A 16,308-nucleotide genomic window follows, 5' to 3' on the forward strand; every position below is an offset into this window, starting at 1 on the left:
AAACCAGGCTCTCCTACCAGTCACAGCTTCTCTGAGGGGAGCGTGATTTGACCTATAGAATAAGGAAATCTACTGTGTTGTATGTTAAGCTGGGATGGAATATTGCATATATTTTCATCCAGTACAGAACAAGAGGATGCCTTATCTTTTTTACCCTCAAATAGATTTACTTTAACAGTAAATAATAGGGCTGTTGGGTGTGTGTGTGTGTGTGTGTGTGTGTTGGGGTGGGGGGTGGGGGAGGATGTTTTAAAAAGCATGATGTCTTGGATATCAAGAAATTGCACTGCAGATAAGAGCAGATTCATAGATAAGAAGCAAGGAGAGCTAACAGTTGGTAGAGCCCTTCTCCAGCTTATCCATTCATTGGTTGTGTTCCAGAAGTCCCTTGGAAAATTGCCTGTGTGAAACTTGGAGTATTTCCCCATAGGAAGAATGTTACAGAAGGTCCTACTATTTTAGGTATCAGCTATGAAAACCATTTCACTCTGTAACTGCATGAAATGATCCCAGATCCTTAGCCTCCAAGGCCTTCTCCGGTCTGTCTCCTGCTCTCCTCCTGACTCTGTACACTGACAGCATTGCACTGGCCTCTGAGTGCCTCCCATGCTCCACCTGTCACAGCCTTTCACAGTTCCTAGTCCTTCTCCCAGGCTGCTCCTCCCTCCCCTTCCACTGTCCGTTAGTCATCCTTCTGGAGCCAGCTCAAATATGGCCAACTCAGGAGGTGTTTGCTGACCCTCAGTCCTAATCGTCCTTCTAAACACTCCCCCAGCATGTCCTTCATAGTTCTTAGGATGCTAGTAAGAATTTATTTAGTGTGTCTCCCCTCCCCGAGCCTACGTCCTCATCTGTACAGTGCAGCATGTGCCATATCGGTTATTATGAGGAAGAAAGGACACAATGCAAACAAAGAGCATAGCACACAGTAGGCTCTCCAACCATGTGAGCTACTCCTGTCCTGTGAAGGCAACAGAAATGCTAGGGGCTGGGTCTGCCTCATCCTTTGCTTAGAAGTGGCTGTTGGAGATTATCTCACTCCTGGGAGGTCTGAGCAGTTGCTGTCTGGCTGAGGCTGCTCAGAAAAGCTCCTAAGCATCTCCTCTCTTCACGGGTGAGCAGACACGTGCAGAGAGGAGCACACAGTGCTGATTCAGGTCAGAAAGCCCTGGCTGTCTGCTCCTGTTCAGGTCAAACAGAAAGAACTATATGCAGCCTCATTAAACCAAAGGCATTACAAACAAATAAACAAAGTACACATGCAAGCACACACATGTGCATGCATGTGCTCACAAATATGATTTAATGATTAGGTCTTGAGTGTCTTGGAAATGGATTGGCCTCCTGGACTTCCAAGTAAACCTACAAATACATCAGGTCTTGTTTGTTTTTTCCAGGAGGGAGAGAGAGAGAGTGTGTGTGTATGTGTAAATATGCATCTGTCTCTGTGTTTGTGTGTGTGTATGTGTCTAGCAGAGCTCTGAGATGCCCTAGAATAGTCATTCGGGAAGAATCCCTGGGCTAGTCATCCTTGAAATGTGCAGATCTTTCTCCTTCTTCCCGCTGAGGCTCTGCAGACTGCGAGACATTGTCAGACTGAATTAGTAGCTCTGTAAACCCAGCCTCTGTGGCTAAACAGCTGGGACAAAAATCTCTGAAGTTTCTTACATTCTGGCAGGTTTCTCTAAAATATTTATTGCAGAGAGGCAACATGGTGAGCCCAGGGGCATGGAGATCTGGGACCAAGGCCCAGGCTGAAGCTACCTCTGGCCAGCTGGGTAATCTTGGGCAGATCTCCTAACTGCTCCAAGTCTCCTCTCTTCATCTGCAAAAAGTAGCTTAAAAATCGCTATGCACCTCAGGGCAGTGGGGAGCGGACATGGCACAGAATTGGTGACTCAGCCCCTGGTGGAGTGATAGACAATCAACAGGGATTATTTTTCAAATATTGTTCCAGTTTATCTTCTTTACCCTTGAAGGCCTTTGGAAAGCTCTCCAGAGGCTGTGACCTAGCAATTAACTCGTGTTTATTTGTTGGGAAGCTTCTGTAAATCAAAGCCATAAAAAGGGACTCAGCCAAGGAAGCATATCCACTCACTGGGAAAATGAGTTTCAGACCCAGGGAGGGGAGCTGCAAGGCTGATGAGATTTCTCAGGTGTGTTTACCTCACTAAATGCCCACATTGGTTCAGGCACAATGATTGTGTGAAGTTCCCCAAGCCACCCTCCAGCAAATCAGGAATGTTCAGCAGGTCAGCAGTTTGCAGCTGTTTCCAGAGATTTCCAGGGTATTTTACCCTTGAAAGCTTCCGTTGGTCTCTGTAAGACTGGAAGTTCCATATAATAACTGAGATGGGTACAGAGGTAACGTCTTCGTTACCGCTAGTTAAAGGAGGGGAAAATGAAGATGAATTGACAGGGAAGTGTACGAGCAAAGGAAGTTTTTGTCTTATCTCTGAAACAAAGCTTTTTATAGTGGTTTCCGAATGCCTGTCTGACAATTTACATACAGAAACACCAGATTATGTCCTTGAAATACAGATACCTCTACCCACCCCACACAAGATGCACTGAATCCCAGAGAATGGCACAGGATTCTTTGTTTTTAACAAGCCTCTCAGGTGATCCAGTTGCCCAGCTAGACCTGAAAAACAGCAGATGGGAACTTGCCTTCAGATGTTCAAGGGCTCTTGGTAACTGCTTCACGTAATCAGGGCTGGATCTGCAGGGGTCCTGGGAGATGGACTGTTTGGCCTCCTTCAAGCCAATATTCTTTAACCATGTATTTAACACCTACTTAGATAAGAGACACCTGGTGTTAAGCGGGGAAGACTTTCCTTCACTGCCTGCAGCAAATCTTCCCTGGCCCTATACTTGCAAACTACACTCAGCAATGACATATTCTATGATTGCATTAATATGAAATGTCCAGAATAGAAAAATCCTAAGAGACAGGGTGATTGTCACGGGCTGGAGGGCTGGGAAGGGGCAACTGGGAGTGGTAGCTAAAGGAAGTAAGTTTTTTGGGGGGGATAATGAAAATATTCTAAAATCGATTATAGAGATGGAAGCACAGGTCTGTGAATATACTGAAAGCCATTGAATTGTACATGTTACGTGGGTGAATTGTATGGTATGTGAATTACATTTTCAGAAACTTTTTAAAAACAAAACTTTACTCAGAAAAATAAAAACCCTGCCACTAGCCAGGCCCACTTGCCCTTTATAAGGCAGTTAGGCAACCAATCTGTTCACAGTGGGGAAATGGAGAAGTCCCCTTCCTGGAGATTCAATAAATCGTGTGTGGGGCCAGATATCTGCATTTTAAGCTAGTGCCTTTCCTAGGGGTTATCCTGACTTCATCATCCATTCAAAAAGTTATAGCAGTGGGCTTCCAGCAGCTTCTGTAACAGTGTGACCTCACTTTCCCTATGCCCAGTCACAAGTGGTTGGACTAGGTGGGGACACCCAACCCAAGCTTGGCCAATGAGTCTGTGTTCTGGGAATTTGTAATTGGGCCCAAGAGATTCCAGCCTGTGTCTCCAGGCCTCTTGGAGAGAAAATACATAAACCTGTAACAATATGCAGCTATTTCCTACTGGAAGCATAAGAACAACGCCCACAGTGAGGTACAGGCATAAAACAGACATAGTTGTGTTCCACTATAGTTGTGTGATTTGGGCTTTATGTGTATGGCATGGTTCTAGGTAGCTATTCATAATAAGTCTAAGAAATTTTTTAAAGTATGAGAAAAATGTTCATATTATAATGTTGAGGTAAAAAAATATGTAGACCTCACAGATTAAAAATATATACATGTATGCATAAAATACTGGAAATACATAAAGTGTCAATAGCGATGGAGAGGGTTTGGATGATTTTATTTCATTTTTTAATACCTCTGACTCTTAAGAATAGTCGATATACAAGGGGGGAGAACCAGTGTGAATTTTCTTTTTCCTCTTTAAAAAATTAAGTTCCTCCAGTCTCAGTTTTGTCAGAATCCTAGCTATTTGATAGCTGATAAACCAATTTGCACATGGTGTTAGTAACTTTTTAGCTCTCGGGGAGTGTTATTGAAATGGGCTTCCAGAAGCAAGATGATTTTATGCAGAAGTTCTCAACCACTGATCCCTTCCAAACTAGGTTAAACAGTTCTAACCTTAAAATAAAATATCAATAGTGATTTTCCAATTTGCAGGAGAAAACATGATTGATAGTATTTTCTCCCATAAAATTTCCCTTGATATCTGGTACCAATATCTCAACTAAAATCTTGCATAATTAATAGGTTACCACGGAGCTTTTAAAAATAGGCAAATATCACTGCTCCATCTTCCAGGAATTCTGATTTAATTGGTCTTTTGTGGGGTCCAGACAGCTATAGTTTTTGAACCACTCTAGGTGATTCTAATCTTCAGGCAGGATTGAGACCACTGATCGAGTATATCATATCTGAATGCAAAATTCTTTGTTCAATTATTTCATTCTCTACAGCTTAATATATCATATTTGTGAGGATTTCAGAAGTTGCTTCATGATTTCAAATGCCCTAATTGAATGAATTGGTCACAGGCTGAACTCACCCCCTGGGCAGTGCGATTCCTGTGGGGCAGAGACTGTTTGGAGACATTGCCCTCCAGTGGCAACACTTGGTAACTGTTTAGACAGGCCTGGGGTCACCTTTCTTTCCCACTGAAGTATCCCAAGTAACAGGGTCAAAGGCAGCTCTGAATGTTGATTGACAGAACCTCCAAAGGAGTCAGTGGTCCTTTGAGCCAATGACTGGCTGGGCGTGAGCCTACCCTTTGAAAACTCCCTCGAGTTAGTACTCTGTGCACCCTATCCTGACATGTCAGCGGCAGACTTGGAACCATCACTTGGGACAGAGTCTTAGACTGGTCCTTCCTTATCAGGAGCAACAGTTGCAGATAAAAGTTGGATTGCTTACTGACCCTGGGAGTGCTGAGCTGAGCTAGAATTATTCTTGTCACTTTATAGAAAAAAAAAATCAGGTCAACACCCATTATTGGGTACATGAAAGAGGGAAAGTGTAGATACTTAGCAAAACAAACTCTTTAGAATAGTCAGTTCAGCTCTTTCCCTTGTGTGGGGGCAGAATTCCAAGGTAGGGGGGATATACTGTGGGGAGGGGGCAGTTCAGAGGAAGTCTTACCAGGATGAACAGGGACAATGGACTTTATGCAGACCTGGGTTCTGTAGCTAGTGTGTGGGGAAAACTAATCTCTTTGAAGAAAACTTCACTGTATGCAAGAGCCACGTGGGAAGCTTGTCCGGAAAGCTTCTGTGAAGGTCCATCCATCAGTTATTATTCAATCAGCCTAGAAATCTGATGGGACTTAGAGAAGCTCTAGAGGAGCCCACTATTTATGCAGTGCCTACCTGTTCCAGGCATGGTGCTTATGATATTGCTCCCTCCTTGAGTCCTCACAACCCTCCAAGGTGGATGGTGTCATTCTCATTTTACAGATGAGAAAACTGAGGCTCAAAGAGGAGGCATTAGGTGCCTGAAGCCTCATAGCTGGGCACTGATGAGCCAGGTTGGGGGTGGGAGGGAGAGCTGATCTCAGGAAGAGGTCACAAGAACAAGTCAATCCTTAATTACTAGGCGCAGAGCCAAATGTCAGAGCAGGACCAGAGATGTGACAGGCAGGCAGCTGAGTCCTTGCGGACCTTCTGTTCTCCTTCAGGACAGGCATGGCGCCAGACCACGCTGCTGGTGGAGAAAAGGCTGGGGGTAAGGTAGCGAGGTGGGGAGGGAGGAACCGAAGGCAGAGAGGGGAGGAGGCTGAGCCCAGAAATCAGGCGGGCAGCTGCAGAAGCTGCAGCGGGAGGTGGGAGTGGGGAGGCCCGTGCTGGTCAGCTGTGGGGCTGGATAGCTGGGTGTCTGTCCCCTGCATCTTCCTGCAGTCGTTTCTCCTTGAGCTCCTCTCTTTCTTCTGGATCTTCCATGTTACTTTCTTACTTCTCCAACATCCTTTCCTCCTGCTTCTCTTCCCCGTTACAGGAGGGGTTTATCTTCCCTCACAGACGCAAGGCATGTCCTCACAGCACGTCAGGTATTCCTCACGGGATGTCAGTGAGAACAAGCAATCGTTTAAATAAAGAGAAACATCAAAATCAGATCTGGCTGCAGTCAAAAGCTGCACCCGCTTTCTTCCCACAGTGCGCAGGCTCTGAAGGCCCGAAGCCCCTGTCTGCCTGCGCCCTTCCTGCGGCGCTGAGATCCTACTGGGCTGCGGAGGCTGCCCGCCCGTTCCCTGTGGCAATAGCATTATCAGAGCCTCATGTTTAATGCAAGCCGGCTCCTGAGACAGGAACGCTTTCAAGATGCAGCCTGAGGTACGTAAATGCTGCCCTTTGCAGAGCAAACAGAAGCACATGCCACCAATGTGGGTTTTCCCATTTTACAATAATTGTGTTCTCATCTGTACAGATTTAAGCAAACCAGTTCTGTCAGAAGAAAGGAAAATCTATATACATGGGACTCGGTGGCCTAGGGAGGCTTCGGTCACCTCCACTTTTTGAGTCTCCCAGTAATTTTCAAATGGAGAGATGCTAGGATAAGGTTAGAAGAGTTGGTAGTTGATTTTATATGCTTATCATTAGCGAGTTAGTATTTTTAACACAGAAGGTAGAATGCAATATGATTTTTCTAGTTAAAAGCTGATAGATAGTAGGTTGGTCAAAAGTAATAATTTGTAGTACACCATAGGTAAGGGACACAGGTGTGAAAGTAGTTTGAAAAACTTCTTGCAATCCTGTCAGTATATGATTCCTTTGGAAATAGCAAAAAAAGTCTAAAATTGAAGTTTTTTGTGCAGCCCTGTTCGGTGACTGTGGAGGCTTGCCTGCAGTTAACAAGGACACTCTTGTCTCCGAGTAAGTTCTACTGCTCTTCCCACTGTCACACATACCGAACAGCTCAGTGGTGTATCAGGGTCCTCTAGGCCGTCTTGAGTGCTCAGGTTGGAAGGGCTTTATTAATACCGTATACACGTGGTCCTACGAGCCTTTCTTAGGCTATTCGGACCCAAAGCAGCACGGCAAATCAATGCACTGCTGCAGAACTCAACTTGTGGTGCTTCTTGAAGAACCTGCTAGTCCTAGGACTGGGGCAGAAAATACACCAGATGAGTCTGGAGCACCTTACAGCGCCAGAAAGTGAGGAAGTGTTCAAAAACAAACAGAAACCCCTACCCTGATGGGGGTCACTGCAAAGGAGCATAAGAGCCAACTGAAAGAGCTCCCAGTGACCAAAGCTGGAACAATCTGAGCAAGAATAATCAATGCAGCAGTATTGGATTATAACCCGAAGTATAAAATAAATACCCTAAAGTCAATATTGATATAAATGAGTGAGTAAATAAATAAATGGGGGAGGGGACACGTTTTCCTCAGAGAGGAATTCCAATGAATTTACAAGGACCCTCTACCGTCAAGAAGATAGAGGGCAACTCCCGAGTTCTTAAGTGTGGACTATGCGTAGCGACCTGCTTCCAACACAGACAGTATGGGAGGGGGTGGAGAGTGACTTCATTGCGGGCTCGGAGTCAAAGCAAGATAAAATGTAACATTAAATCAGGACAAATGTATGGACTGAGTACACTTATCTCAGTCTGCTTTTAATGTGCAGGCTCACCCAGCTGGAAATGGCCCTGTTTTCTTGATTGATTTAAAGAAATGTGTACATTGGTCACCCACATTTAATGAGCTGAGATGCCAGACCTTCCTGGTATAATGCAGAAAATGAGCCCAGAGACTTAGGGAGACAGGGATGTGGGTTCACATGGGGCATGGACACCCAGCCATAGCTCCTGATGGGGCCAGATGACACCTTCACGAAGGTGTGAAGAAATAGGCTAATGAGGGGAGCGCAGCGGTTCCGTGTGGCTCGCCTCCCTAGGTGGGGATCACAGCGGTAGATGCTACTGTTGAGATGGGTCCAGGTAGGAAGACAGAAACGTCATAGTGATTTCACAGGGGGGATTTGATATTGGCGTCAGTTACCCCAAGGTTGGAGGGCTGAATGAGGAAAAGGACCATCCAGAAATCCAGGGGCAGCTGCCACTCCGGCTGAGACGACAGGGGCCAGAGGCCGGGCTCACGGACCTCGGAGCTTGGAGAACGGGTTCTGGAAAGCAGGGTCTTGGGCCCCGGAGAGGCCGCAGCCACGACGCCACTGCGTCCCCCAAGGGCTGCGGAGGCTGCTTCTGGGAGAGCTTAAGGAATCCGGAGGCTGAAGCCAGCTGCTGCAAACCCACTGCTGAGGTCATGATGTGGGGAAGGGCACACAGACGAAAAAAGAACCTCCCCTTCTCCTCTTCCCTCTTCTCCCTCTAGAATCTCTTTTGACAAACCTAGTAGAAAACCACCTAGTAAAGGAGAAATTGAGTTCGTGAAATCCCAGCCCCTCAGCATAAAGCAGAGTATACAGGAGTGGATTTGGAAGTGGTTAAGAGTTTAATAATAATCTGCCCAGAACATGCCTTATTCCTGCTACTTGGAAATGCAAACCTCTCAATGAGAGGCACTGTCTTGGAATCCCCTCCCCCTGCCACAGCTTTAGCAAATATTGGCTGAGCATCATGGATGATGTTACTATAATCTTGCAACAACGTAATCCATTTTGGACCTCAGACCTCAACATGTAAGAACGCAGCACTCAAGAGTGTTTTATTGTGTTTCATTAGCAAGTTTTTCCCATTCTAAGCAGCACCATTTTGGAAAGTTTTATCAGGACAGCAGAGCCCTTCCTTTTGTAGAAGTGGCCTCTTGCTGTCAGTGGTCTGATGAATGAACGTACTGAAGGAAGCTTGACTATTCCTGTAAAATCTTTTTTTTTTTAATCATTGCAAGAGGCAGGGTTCTCATTATACAGTGACCAAAGCTTCCATTGGTAATGGGAGGATTCCTGAAGAGTTTGCAGATAAAAAATATATAATGCAGGGTCTGGGAAACTTGCAAGGTCTTTCTAAAAATAACCCAGGAACCAGTAGAAAGACAGCATTTACATCTATCCAGCATCTTTCTTAAACAAAACAGGCTGATAGGTTTCTTCTTCTAAGGAGTTAATGGTATTAGTTGGATTGATCACACAGCTCGCTGCAGGAAGGTCCAAAGTACAATGGCCTTGTAATCAGCAAGTATAGCAATGGGAAGCAGTATAATGAGAACTTTTCAAAATGGCCTGAAAATGGTGTTGATGTTGAAATGTTCAGCCCAGGATTATCTGTCAAATTAGTTATGCTTCCCTAGTCTTTTTCCTTCTACTGAAATAAAAATGATAATAAATGAGCAACACTTCTTGGGAAGATATATATCAGCTTTTTCTTTGAAATACTCAGAACTCAATGAATATCAATTATACCATATGCTATGCATTGAAGACTAACCATTAAGAACTGTGCAAAATTCTTTTTATTTCAATGTCACATTCCAAAGAAAAAATGCCCAGAAATTGTTCTGCACATTTGCACTTACAGCATTTATTATTTTTAGGATGTGATTTTGAACCCAAATTCCAATGAGTTTTGTGCTCTAGCCAACATTGTTTTCAGGGAAAGATTTATTTGAAGCTGCATCACACAGGATCATTTTAAGGAAAATGCAGGGCTCTATAAAATGAAACCTGTTTATTGTCAAGGAGTCCCAGGTACATGGACTATAGGAGCAATATTTCAATCCTAAAAGTAGATGTTTTCTTTTCTGCTGCTTTTGGAGTCCACCACCAATTCAATTTAAGAAAAAGGCCTATTTTCTAACCATTTCTAAAACAGAATGGAAATAAAGATCACAGGGCACTCGCATAATTGAAGCAGCCAACAAGGATTACAGAACCACAAAAATGTTCTGTGACTTGTTACACTGTTGATAAGAGCATCAGGATAAAGAGATGCAAGAAGGAAAGCACATTTTAGACACGGAAGAGTAATGTTTAAGGAATGGCTAATTGTTTCCCTCTAGAAATCTTCAACACTTGTTCTCTCGGGAAGTCTAATCAATTAAAACCCTACATGCTCTTCCACTTGTGAGTAGAATGAGGAATACATTTTTCATGTTGCTACATAAATTAATCTCATCTTCAGGGCTTTGAAATACAACTTTATCCAGACTATAGTGGATTTGTGTGCCATCTCATCTCTCTGCATTACAGTGAAATTGATTTCATGATTTCTTACTCATAAATTACAGGCCTGGGGCAGCAACAGATTTGGAGATGCTTTTGCTCTGTTTCTCTAGTCTCACAGGCTGGTGAGTTCCTGGCTCTTTTTTTTTTTTTCTATACCACAACTAGCTTTTCAAGCTTGCAACTCTGGATATAGTTCCCAAGCTAAAAAATGCATTTTGAAAGAGTGATCTGTTAGAATCAAGGTGCATTTCTGGCTTGTTTGAATCCTCTAAACTAAATATCCTCCCTGAAGCCTTTAACACATCATTGGAATCAACATTTTGCTAGGAATGAAGAGAATGATCAGCGTGTAAATGAATGCACCTAGCAACAGGGCACCGCTATGAAACTAAGAGCTACAAAACTCAGAGGATGCCTTCCTCCTCTCCTCAGCCTCACCTCCTCAAAGGGAAGCAAAGTAACCCACAGTCCTCCTTCAATGTCTGACAGTCCTATGGGTCCAAGTTCTGTGTCAGCATTTGGTTACTCAGTTGAGAGAATCATTACTGTAATGCTCCCCTTTAAAAAAAAAAAAAGTATCTTTGCTGTTTCCTTGGTAACACTGACTAGTCTAAATACTGACTAGTCTAACCAGAGGGAAGAATAAGATCATAATAGAAAACTCTAAAGCACATAATATAAAACCATTTCCTTAATTCCTCAGGTTCTCCCTTGGGAGATAAGGTAATTCCTTGAGGCTGGTCTCAGGAGGACAGGAAAGGAAACAAAGGCAGGTAGGTCTCTTCACCTTGCTGCCTGGCACCCTTGCTTTGCTGGGACCCCAGCCTGTACATACATCTGCCTTCTAGCCTGACTCCAGGCTTAAATTTCAGGAGTGGATTAGAGTTAAGGGATGAGAACCCAGTGGCGATTCACACATTTCATCTCTTCACAGATCTCTGGGATGTGGCTTCTAAATTCACCTCTCCTGCTTCCATCCATCGCAGTTGGGTCTCTCTTATTTGGATATGCAGCCACCTTGTGCCCCACCCAGGTGAGAATGAAGAGTGTGGTCAAGGGAGCACTGAGTTATAGCAAAGAGAAAGGTATGATTCTACGATTTTACTAAACCAAATCTTACCCCTAATGTTCAAGTCATTTTTTAAGCCTACTTGAATCTTTTGGTTTTAATATTTCAATTGACTTTCTCCCTTCTATATGATAGTTCTAGAAAGAGAAAATTTAAATTTGAACAGTTAATTACTATTCACCAGCTGAGAAAATATAGGCCCAAAAGTACAACTGTTTGGGCTGATGCTTTACACAGATCTCAGAGTGAAAGCGAAAGGAAACAGACTAATTCTGGTAAATATAATAGGATGCAGTTTTCCATTTCCTGCCGAGTTGGACTTCATAGTTGTTACTTCTCTGAATATCTAGCCTATCTGCACTTACATGCAAGAATATAATTCAGTCAAGACTGAGTTTTAGATTTTCTGTTTCGATGACTTGCAATACTTGCTGCTCCCTGTGCTCTCAGTTCTTGGGTTACTGTTTCTCTAACAGCACTCACCAATATATATTGTTACTTATTTGTGTAAGCACACTGAACTCTCACTGAGACAGTGACTTGAGGGCAGAAACTGCTTGTTTTCCTAGCACCTTAAAACCTGGTTCATAGAAAGTTCCCAGTAAATATTTGTTGAATAAACCAAATTATTTTGTTTTGTTTTTTTGGTTGACATGTATCCTTTTTCTCATGCATTTTACAAATGCTATTATAACACAAAAAAATCTCTAATGCACACAACCATCAAAACCTATGAGTAGTGAATGCACATGAAAATAGGCTTAGGTGGATCTCTCTGATGTTAGTCGTGAAGTATGTATAGATAAGTCAGGTTAGGAACAGTCTCCCACGAGCTAGGCCCAAAGGCAACAATTTCCCTACTTGCCTTAGGGCCAACTAAAACCTTTTCCATTTTTTCCATGGATCCTTAGCATCAAACTATCAAGCAGTGTTTTTGCTTTTTTTTGAGAAAGAGATACAGCTTTTACTTGAGAGTTACTCTAATAATATTTTAATCTTAACAATTTTACATTAATCTTCAGATTCCCTTGAATTAACTAGCTTTCCAGATGAAACATAGCAAAATTCTTAATTAGCAGTCTGAACCAAGTTTTTGGACTGGAGACCTGATTATGCGTTCTTAAAATGCAATTTTCTCTGAAAGTAGCTCAAGGCAAGGAGAGTAGTTTCACCTCTTCAATGCCTAAGCCTTACCTCCCTGCATCCTTTCAACCTGTTCCTCGTTATTTCCTTCTAAAATTATTTTGAGGAACAGTGACTGAAAAGAATCATGGTTAGGTGGGATTAATAACTAACTTTTTTTCTTTCTGGCTGTGCCATGTTATTACATGTTTCTTTCCAATTAAGGGACTTTGACAAATGCTCAAGAGAATGGACTAAGTCAAGTCTAACTGTTCCAACTGTCAGCTAAAAAAAAAGTTTTTATAGGCATTATATTAAGGAATAGTGCTTACAATGAATTGTTTTTGTTAAGGCTTGTATAAATATTTCTTCTTTTAGGGAAATGATTATTAAGGAGTGGGGGAAAGTGTATATGAGGCTTCCCAGGGGGATTTTTCAAGCTACACATTTATGCTCTACAAATATTCTGACATAGTCCAACAAACTGTCTTCTCATTGGAATCAATGCTCTAATGACCCATTAATTATTGTGTGTCATATCCTTTTGTGTTAGGAATTATTGTCTTAGGCTTATCAGTGAATGTTTCCAATTAGAATTCTAGAAAAATATAAGAAGATATTTTGTTTAAATTACATTATTTATTTTTAGATCATCCCTCTTGGTCCTGCATGCATTATTAGCACAAAAAGTTGAACTTGATCACAACCTCCTTTGAAGAGAGTAGGTACACATCGCCACCTGAGGTTTCTTCATAAACAGCCCAAGAATCCCAGGCCTTGGTAACACTGTCAGCAACCTACACAATGTTCATAGAAAAATTTACCCAATATCCTTTGTTTAATGTAAACAAGACAGGAGGCAAAACAGAGTATTACAGTGACACTATTTTACAGGGCCCAGAAATATGATTATCATGTTTTAACATATCAAGTGTCACAATGACATGCATATTTTGACTAACTGTACAACCCAAAATATAATTACCATCTAATTTCTGGTTTCAGCATTTCACTGAACTTCTGTCAATACCTATGAACTCCATAATTAAATGGTAATGTATATTAATGCAGTAATTTATGGCAATGTTACCATGAATTATGAAGTAATTCCATAATTGGTGCCCTGTAAAATCAAGTGTAACAATTTTTACACTAGCAACAGTGTAAGCAAGCTAAGGATTTTGGTCCTTATATATATACATATATATATATATATACACACACACACATGTACACACAATAATGTACAATTAAACCAAAAAGCTATGAATCCATTCATAGCTCCTATATTGCACAGACAGATACATTATGAGAACATTAATTACATAGTTTTAATGTGAGCACTACCATGATAATTGGCTAAGGACAAATCTGAGTTCTATCAAGTAAAGAATGTGGCTCATTACTGAAAATAAAACCAAAGACTATATTGTTAGAGTTAAAAAAACAAATGTACATACCTATTTTTATCAAACTTAGATATGCAAAGCAAAGCTAAAGTTCAGTTGGAACTGTCTATGGCAATGAAATGTTAAGGTGGTACTTTCCACCCAACAGTGCATTTCAGTCACTGTTTTACAAGTATTGAGTAATAGAAATATTCAGCTTCCAAGGAAAGACAGTAAGAGGAAAACTAGTAATGCGCTACAATTTTCATTAACTAATCCAACTCACTGTGAGAATTTGTGCTGGCTCTAGGTCTGAATTAAATATGAAAAAAAAAAGAAGGAACTTAGAAGCAAAACAGTTTATACCTTAAGCTTTAACTGATTACAAATCAAAGTCATTACAATAACTTAGGAAAATAATTAAATCTTAAGAAGCAGCATACACACACAGAAATGTCAAAGTTAAAGCTTTTCTGAGCTTCGTTTCATGGATTAGCTATAAGGTCCAATGTGAAATCAAGGATAAAATAGTATTTGGTTTGAGAGGTACTATCATTGCTATGACACCTACTGAACACTACAAAAACATTAAGAAATATCTAATATCTCTTAATGCCTTATTTTAAATACACCTACATCAAAGTAGACTACAGCTACATCTAAAAATGGAAATGTTGTAGTGTTCCTTGCATGGACTGATCAATAAATACAGCAAACTGAACAATGGTTTCCCACCATTAAAAATCATTTTTAAGAAATCATGCACAAAGTAACTATCTCCCACTTTTGTTTTTTCATTGTGTTGCTTAATGAATTTCTTAGAATGAGCTAGCAAAGATGTACATTAAATTATAAACTTTGTCTTTTGTTAACAGTGGTTAAGCATTCTGGAGACAAGAATATTCATAATCTTCTGACATTTTGTTCTTAATAAATAGCAAAAACTATAAGTCAGCAAAGATAATAGAACAAAATTTTAGCAGTAGGTGTAAAACATGCTTTTATGCTCATGCCACATGATGTACATATGCAAGGGTGCTACACAAAAAGAACTTAGAAAGGGAAACAACAGCTCCTTTCAAGCTGGAAAGTTTGACAGTCTGCTTCCCCAAGTATCAGTGAATGGAAAGATAAAGAGGAAAGTGCTGCTGCTTAACATTTCAACTTAAAAAAAAAAGAAGAGGATAGCTTAAAAGCAATATTTGAGTGATAAGCATCACTTAAAGGAAGAACAGAAAGTGGATTAGCAAATACCATTTTGTAAGTCAAATACAAGCATGCTGTGCACAGCGCAGCTTTGCTAAACTTCCCACACGTGTTCCGACATATCTACCCAATTTACCCAAATTCTTTAACATGTAAACAGGACAGATTAGTTTGTTTTTTTTGTAAATCTGTTTAGAATCATTTAAAACAAAAGACTGAACAAAATGAAAAAAAAATGTAAACATTAGGGAGGCCACTGGCATTTTGATTGCCGCCAAAGAGTTATCAGTTTCCCACCTGTACGCTACCATGCATTTCAGTAAGAAAACCAAAGTATAAAGCAATTTTATAAAGCAATGTTCGGAGAGGGAGAGAGAGAAAAAAAGGTTCTCAATCCAATTACATGTTAATTAGCTTAAAAAATACTATTTAGCAAACACTACCAACGTTGAGCATAAATTGAACATTGTTGGAAAAATGACACATTTTAAATAAATCGGGACCCATACATGAAAATTAGTCTCTAACATGGCTATGTGCACAAAAGAGTAAAAGAATGTTTCTTTAAAAATATATATATTAATCAAGAATTTCTTTATCATATTAAAGTGTTATTCTTAGAAAAGCTGAAGAAAGTTAATGGTGCTCTACACATTTTTATCTATTAACTCATTTGAACGTTTCTGAATTTTATTTTTTCTCATTTACAGTCTTTTTCATATTTTGTTTGATAAGAATTCTGACCTTAAAAAGTTATAAAATTATTTTTTGCTACTTATTAATCCAAAAGAATATAAGCATTTGAGTCCCAGAGAATGTCAAAATGCTACCTGAAAGGATCTTAAAATAACAGAAATATCATCAGTTATGACATCAGAAATTTTGCAGCTTTTCACACAGGCATTAGAAATGCTTACTTCCTGAAGTTCCTTTGATTGTATCCTGGATTCAAGAACGTGCAATTTTTTATATAGAACCATTATGATAAAGCCAATGAAAACAACATTATACAACATTTTTCTGGAAGCGTCCACTCAATGGGTTGGTTCTTAATGGTTCTCTCCAGTTCATAGCAATACTTGATTTAAAAAGGCTTTTTATCCTCTCTTGGCTGGGCAGATCTGAGTCTTTTTTGATGAAATGTACACAGTAGTTCTGTTCCCTTAGTCACTTGAAAGATGCTATTTATGGTGGGGAGGAAGCGTGGTATTTCACAAATGCAATGGCCGCCAGCTCCTTACAGAACTCTTCCAGCACAATCACACCCTCCAGCAATGTGATGTGGTCAACACTGGTAGGAGAGGAGCAGGTAATGAATCGATTCAAGATATTAACAGATTATCAAGTTTTGCCAAAATTCTTAGATCAAT

General features: G+C 40.9%; 1 protein-coding gene across 1 annotated transcript in view; it reads right to left on the minus strand.

The window, feature by feature from the left end:
• Nucleotides 1-12,963: 12,963 nt before the first annotated feature.
• The window catches only part of FHIP2A (FHF complex subunit HOOK interacting protein 2A), a 32,667-nt gene continuing 29,322 nt past the window's right edge, over nt 12,964-16,308 (minus strand). Inside the window, exon 17 of the mRNA XM_037011385.2 lies at nt 12,964-16,229. Coding sequence (XP_036867280.1) covers nt 16,124-16,229 — 106 coding nt within the window. The 3' untranslated portion in view covers nt 12,964-16,123. The remainder of the gene's footprint in view (nt 16,230-16,308) is intronic.

The sequence above is a fragment of the Manis javanica genome, chromosome 7, assembly GCF_040802235.1.
Source record: "Manis javanica isolate MJ-LG chromosome 7, MJ_LKY, whole genome shotgun sequence".
NCBI classification, from domain to species: Eukaryota; Metazoa; Chordata; class Mammalia; order Pholidota; family Manidae; genus Manis; species Manis javanica.